Here is a 6,589-nt window from a genome sequence, read left to right on the forward strand (position 1 = left end):
TATGTGATAAAGAGTATCAGCCCCTTAAGCAGCAAGGTTACACTTGTGTGGTTGTTAACATCAACAAGGGGACCGGAGGTAACAAGGTGTACCTGTGGTACAAGAAGGGAGGCGTCAAGCCAATTAAGACCAACACCCTGCTTATCAACCCAGCTGGACTGCTGATTAGCTTACAACGCTAGTATTCGGGGCACAGGAAAAGTAAAAACAAATCGCTATTTTGTACCACTAAAAAGGCTCAAAATATCACCAAACTTCAACGGTAGCATAATGAGGGTCCTTAATGTTAACCAAAGCATTGAGAACTTTGTAAGTGTACAGACAGTTTATTGAAAAGATACATTATAAAGACACTCACGTTCATGTTTACATGGGGAACCATATTTCAACATCTTGAAAACCAGTCATGACTTACAGTTGGCGATGCAAACTAAAATCAAAAGCAATTTGCTCAATATATCTGAAATAATCGCACCGATGTAAAACATAACTTGTCTAGTGTACTAACTCAGTGGATAACTGTCCATCTGGTCCCTCCGGTCTGGGTCGCCGTCTCCCATTTATTTTCAGGACATGGAAAAAAGCCCTGTTTATCAGAGAGGGGACATCTTCAGACTGTACAACACTCTTGGGTGTCGCGATGCAACAGGTCCCACTCCGTGCAACACAGACACTCCTGTTCGGTGGCCATAGCTTCACAATGTCCGCAGGTACACCACCAGTTTCTCAAAGTACGAGGCTCTGTTGCGGCATTGACTACCGGTAGCTCTCTCTCTCTCGTAGCACTTTCGTGGAGCTCCTGTAGCTCTTCGTTCAATAAACTGTCTGTACACTTACAAAAGTAATGCTTCGGTTAACATTAAGGACCCTCATTATGCTACCGTTGAAGTTTGGTGATATTTTGAGCCTTTTTAGTGGTATAAATAGCGATTTGTTTTTACTTTCCCTGTGCCCCAAATACTAGCGTTGTAAGCAAATCAGTGGACCGCGCTAGCGTCTTTCAAGCTACAAACACATTTGATTAGCATGAAAACATGTCCCAGAGAATGACAGAGTGGGTACACATCTGTTAATAACCCCTAGGTTCGTTTTGCACCGGAATTGTCCTTTAAATCATTCTGGTGAAAGCCTTGTTCATTGTTTTCAATATAGAATACAACATGATTATAATACATTAACAGAAATGGTTATATCAAAGTAATAATGGTATATGAGTTCCACTGTTAAACTTGAAATGAAATCAAACCATATCAAATAAAATGGCTGTTTATTTTAACAATGATGTTAATGATTGAGTATTTAAGCTCTGTATCACTTTATTGTGAACATTTCCTGCTATTCAATAAAGACAACTTTGTATGTGAAGTGTGTTTTCTTCAGACTCTACACAATAAAAACTTCACTTTTAGTGAGTAAGAGTATGTTCTCTATCATATCAAGACTACCTCTCCACCGTTACATATGGAATATGTAACGTTACGTAACGTTACATATTCCATATGTAACGGTGGAGAGAGAGTCTCTTCACTCAGAGAACCAAGGTAACGTAACCGAGCGTTATTTTCTATTCCCATCACGGTTATTATGCTTATAAATCAGAGCCCATATTTATCAAACTGCAAAAAGTTACATTTTAGTCTTTAAGAGAGCTCAGGAGGTGTCAAGTTGATTATTTATGCTTTCTATAGATTTAGAGAGTACAGAGCCTGGAATGGTGCATTTAACAATAAAGAAATTATACATAACCTTTATAATTAACCACATCTCCAAATGTAATGGACTAATCAAGTACAGTCAGGTCCATAAATATTGGGACATCAACACAATTCTAATCTTTTTGGCTCTATACACCACCACAATGGAGTTGAAATGAAACGAACAAGATGTGCTTTAACTGCAGACTTTCAGCTTTAATTTGAGGGTATTTACATCCAAATCAGGTGAACGGTGTAGGAATTACAACAGTTTGTATATGTGCCTCCCACTTTTTAAGGGACCAAAAGTAATGGGACAGATTAACAATCATAAATCAAACTTTCACTTTTTTCACATCACCAGACGCTGGGTTTCATCCCTGGTGATGCTCTGCCAGGCCTCTACTGCAACTGTCTTCAGTTCCTGCTTGTTCTTGGGGCATTCATCATGGGATCATGAGCAGTTCCTTTTCTTCTCCATACTCTTCTCTTCCCATCACTCTGGTACAAGTTGATCTTTGTCTCATCTGTCCATAGGATGTTGTTCCAGAAATGTGAAGGCTTTTTTAGATGTTGTTTGGCAAACTCTAATCTGGCCTTCCTGTTTTTGAGGCTCACCAATGGTTTACATCTTGTAGTGAACCCTCTGTATTCACTCTGGTGAAGTCTTCTCTTATTGTTGACTTTGACACACATACACCTACCTCCTGGAGAGTGTTCTTGATCTGGCCAACTGTTGTGATGGTGTTTTCTTCACCAGGGAAAGTATTCTTCGGTCATCCACCACAGTTGTTTTCCGTGGTCTTCCGGGTCTTTTGGTGTTGCTGAGCTCACCGCTGCGTTCTTTCTTTTTAAGAATGTTCCAAACAGTTGATTTGGCCACAACTAATGTTTTTGCTATCTCTCTGATGGGTTTGTTTAGATTTTTCAGCCTAATGATGGCTTGCTTCACTGATAGTGACAGCTCTTTGGATCTCATATTGAGAGTTGACAGCAACAGATTCCAAATGCAAATAGCACACTTGAAATGAACTCTGGACCTTTTATCTGCTCCTTGTAAATGGGATAATGAGGGAATAACACACACCTGGCCATGGAACAGCTGAGCAGCCAATTGTCCCATTACTTTTGGTCCCTTAGAAAGTGGGAGGCACATATACAAACTGTTGTAATTCCTACACCGTTCACCTGATTTGGATGTAAATACCTTCAAATTAAAGCTGAAAGTCTGCAGTTAAAGCACATCTTGTTCGTTTCATTTAAACTCCATTGTGGTGGTGTATAAAGCCAAAAAGATTAGAATTGTGTCGATGTCCCAATATTTATGGACCTGACTGTATGTTCAGTTACAAACTAACCTTGGTTCTCTGAGTGAAGAGACTATCTCTCCACACAGTTACATATTCCATATTGGGGACAATTTAAAGCTACAGTGTGTAGTTTCTGTCTTCCCCATGAGGAATTCTAAGTAACGACAACAAAACTGTCGGTGCGTCCACATGACCTTGAGCCTTCCGTGATCCTGCATAGCCCCCACCCCTCCTCCACACAGTTGCTAGTAGCCAAGGAGGACAGTTCTGCTTATTTGGTTGATGGTTTGGTTTTCAAAAGTGAGGTTGCTGTCGAAGATGACTCCCAGGTTACGGATGTGTGGGGATGGAGACAGGGTGGAGTTGTTGACAGTGAGACCGAAGTTATGGGTGTTCTTTGTGAGGGATTTTGGGCCGATGAGCATCAGGTCGGATTTATTGTAGTTGAGTTGGAGGAAGTTGGTTTGCATCCAGGTTTGAATATCGGTGAGACCATTGGTCAGGGTGGAGGATATAAGATGAGGAAGCAGCTTGAAGGTTTAATAATTTAAAATGGCTAGAACAAAATGTGTCCAAAAGCAAGTGAATGGAATATCCAAACAAAAATCCAAAACACTATGAATAATTAAAAACACTAGGAATGAAACTTCACTGGGAGAGATTCAGGAAAACCCTCATGTACAATCACACAACAGACAAAGAATGCACTGAGACTAAATACAAAAGGTAACGAGGGTAATGATGAGGGACAGGAGACAAGAAGGCTGAAGAACAGGTGAGATACATCAGGGCAGGACAGACAATCACAAAATACACAAGGCAGGAAGGAAAACAAGACATGACAATGAAGAAACAACACTACAAAATAAAACCGGAAACCAAGGCATCAAAAACATACACAAGGATAGAACCGGGAAACCAAAACGGAACACAGAATAAAAGAACCATGAACAAGGAATGACAATACAGCAAAAACAGGAAACAGTGAACAAACAGGGAATTAATTATTCAAAATAAAACAGAAAAAAACACAAATGAAATCACAACCCTAACATATCATTGGTCATGATGAATAACACATTAGCTGATCAATATGTATAATTCAGAATTCATGTCTGTTATTTGTAACAAATTTAGTGTTATTTCCTAACACTACTTTATTTATTTTTTTATCTATAAACCGTCTGACTTGTCAAGTTTATCATTGTCTTGGGCTGTCAACGCATTTGTCTGGTTTGACAACTAATTTGAAAAAAAACCCCACATTCGTTGGCTAATGATTCCTCACAAGTAGTGATTGCACAATAAGCCCTAGCATCTCTCTATTTAAAGGAAGCTGACTTGTGGTAAGTACAACAGAATTCAGCAGACCAGTTGACTTCTTCCTGCCGATCATTCACCGTCAGCAGACACGTAAGTGTTCAAGAACTTATAATTTTCTTTGGACCATACATTTTTCTATTTCAGATCTGAATCAATTATATTCAGTGTATGCAGTGTCAATGTACATTTAAAATATAATTTTAGCTGTCGTTATAATAATCCATATTTGACAACTGATATATAATTTGTCTCAGGATTATATTGAGCTCATGTGAAAAAGTACAGTCATGCTGCTAACTTGTCAAAATGTATTAACACATGATTTGTCTTTCACAGTTATCCACAATGGCCACCACCTACATCTCAGACCTTAATGTGTCCATTGATGAAGCTCAGGAGAAACAGTTACAATTACAAGGCTTCAAGAAAATTAATGTTAATCTGAACCAAGGAGCAGGAGGAAATGCCATTTATCTTTGGTACAAAAATGGGTCACCAGCAATCACCAAGCTTCAAGTTACATACAATCATGACATGGCTGCTGGATTTGACAAAGCAGGGTACACAAAGATCTCTAACGATCTCAATGTTACAGGAGTAGGTGACCCCACATACCTTTGGTACTTCAAAGGGTCCGGAGAGTATGATACTCCTATAGTGGACATTGATGTCACTACAGATGCAGAAAGAGAAGCTCAGAAGTTCAGCACTGGCTGGGAGACTCTAGCCTGTGATCTAAACCAAAACACTGGAGGGAACTGGATCTATGTCTGGGTGAAGAGAGAGAAACAAACCTACATCTGTGATGTCAGTGCCACTAATAACTTCAGCTCAAACGACGACTACTTAACGGCAGGTTACATCCGTGTGGATGAAGATACTAACAGAGGGGCTGTAGGATGCTATGTCTTCATCTGGTACCTTCAGACCACCGACCCCAAGCGTGCACTTACTGACCTGCAAATCTCCACCAATGATAAAGAGTATCAGCCCTTTAAGCAGCAAGATTACACTCGTGTGGTTGTTAACCTCAACAAGGGGACCGGAGGTAACAAGGTGTACCTGTGGTACAAGAAGGGAGGCGTCAAGCCAATTAAGGCCATCACCCTGCTTATCAACCCATCTGCTGTTTCAGAGTATAAGAATGTTGGTGTCACTGTTATTGAAAAAAATCTCAACAAAGGCATTAAAGGCCAAATGAAGTACCTGTGTTTCTATCGGTGAAAGGCTGAGAAAGCCTTCTTCATGATAGCAGAGCTGAGAATTGGTATGGTAAATGTTGGTAAATCATGCTGGTGATGGGCTCTGCTTTTCTTCAATATCGAAAACAATGTGATTAATTATATTACAGTAACACAACTGGTAATATCAGAAAGTAATAATGGTAAATGGCTTATACTCTTAGACTGTTAATATGAATAATAATAATTTGACTAATATTTACAGTCTGTGGTTCTACTGTTAAACTTGCTGTTAATGAAATGAAATCAAACCAAATCAGATCAAATGGCTGTTTATTTTTTAACAATGATGTTAATGATTGAGTATTAAAGCTCTGTATCACTTTATACTGAACATTTCCTGCTTTTCAATAAAGACAACTTTCCATGTGAAGTGAGCTTGCTTCAGACGCTAAACAATAGAAACTTCACTTTTAGTGAGTGACAGTACTTCATCATCTTATTCCCATCACTGTTATCATGCTGACAAATCAGGGCCCATATTTATCAAAAAGTGACATTTTGCTCTTCAAGAGAGCTCAGGAGGTGTCAAGTTGGTTAAGAATAAATCCTAGATGAGCACAGTACATTAACAGGTAAGCAGACTTCTGAGAAGTGTTGGTACAAACTATCATTGGTCATGATGAATAAGACATTAGCTGAGCATTGTTAAGTCAAGGCATTTGTTTTAACTTAATGAACAGGAAGCATTTGAAAAAGCATGCTTTCTATATTAAGATTTAGAGACTTCACAGTCTGTAGTCTTTATAATAAATATACATTTTACCCCCGGAAATCATACAGAATAATGAAAGTTTATAAGGGACTATTTCAGTTCTACTCTGCGCACAGAGTAGTAATGTGTGCATTATTCTTTGTAGAGCATATCGAGAAGGTATGAGGACCGGAAACGTTCCTGTGGGTCGTATTCCCTGCCACAGTTAGGGGGCGTCAATTTATGAAACACTCCTGTGGGTCCTGTTAGAGAGTAGGAACAAAAAACCTATGTGGTCAAATGGTTTGTTGGATATTAGATTTCTCA

The 6,589-nt window shown here is 39.1% G+C and overlaps 1 protein-coding gene across 1 annotated transcript; it reads left to right on the plus strand.

Annotated features, from left to right (window-relative positions):
- The first annotated feature begins 4,336 nt into the window (after positions 1-4,336).
- Positions 4,337-5,941, plus strand: LOC144533646 (uncharacterized). Its single transcript, XM_078275165.1, has 2 exons — positions 4,337-4,417; positions 4,664-5,941. Exon 2 carries the CDS (start codon positions 4,673-4,675, stop codon positions 5,549-5,551), a length of 879 nt encoding a protein of 292 aa, XP_078131291.1. The 5' UTR covers positions 4,337-4,417; positions 4,664-4,672; the 3' UTR covers positions 5,552-5,941.
- The last annotated feature ends 648 nt before the right edge of the window (positions 5,942-6,589 follow it).

The sequence above is a fragment of the Sander vitreus genome, chromosome 18 (genome assembly GCF_031162955.1).
Source record: "Sander vitreus isolate 19-12246 chromosome 18, sanVit1, whole genome shotgun sequence".
NCBI lineage: Eukaryota > Metazoa > Chordata > Actinopteri > Perciformes > Percidae > Sander > Sander vitreus.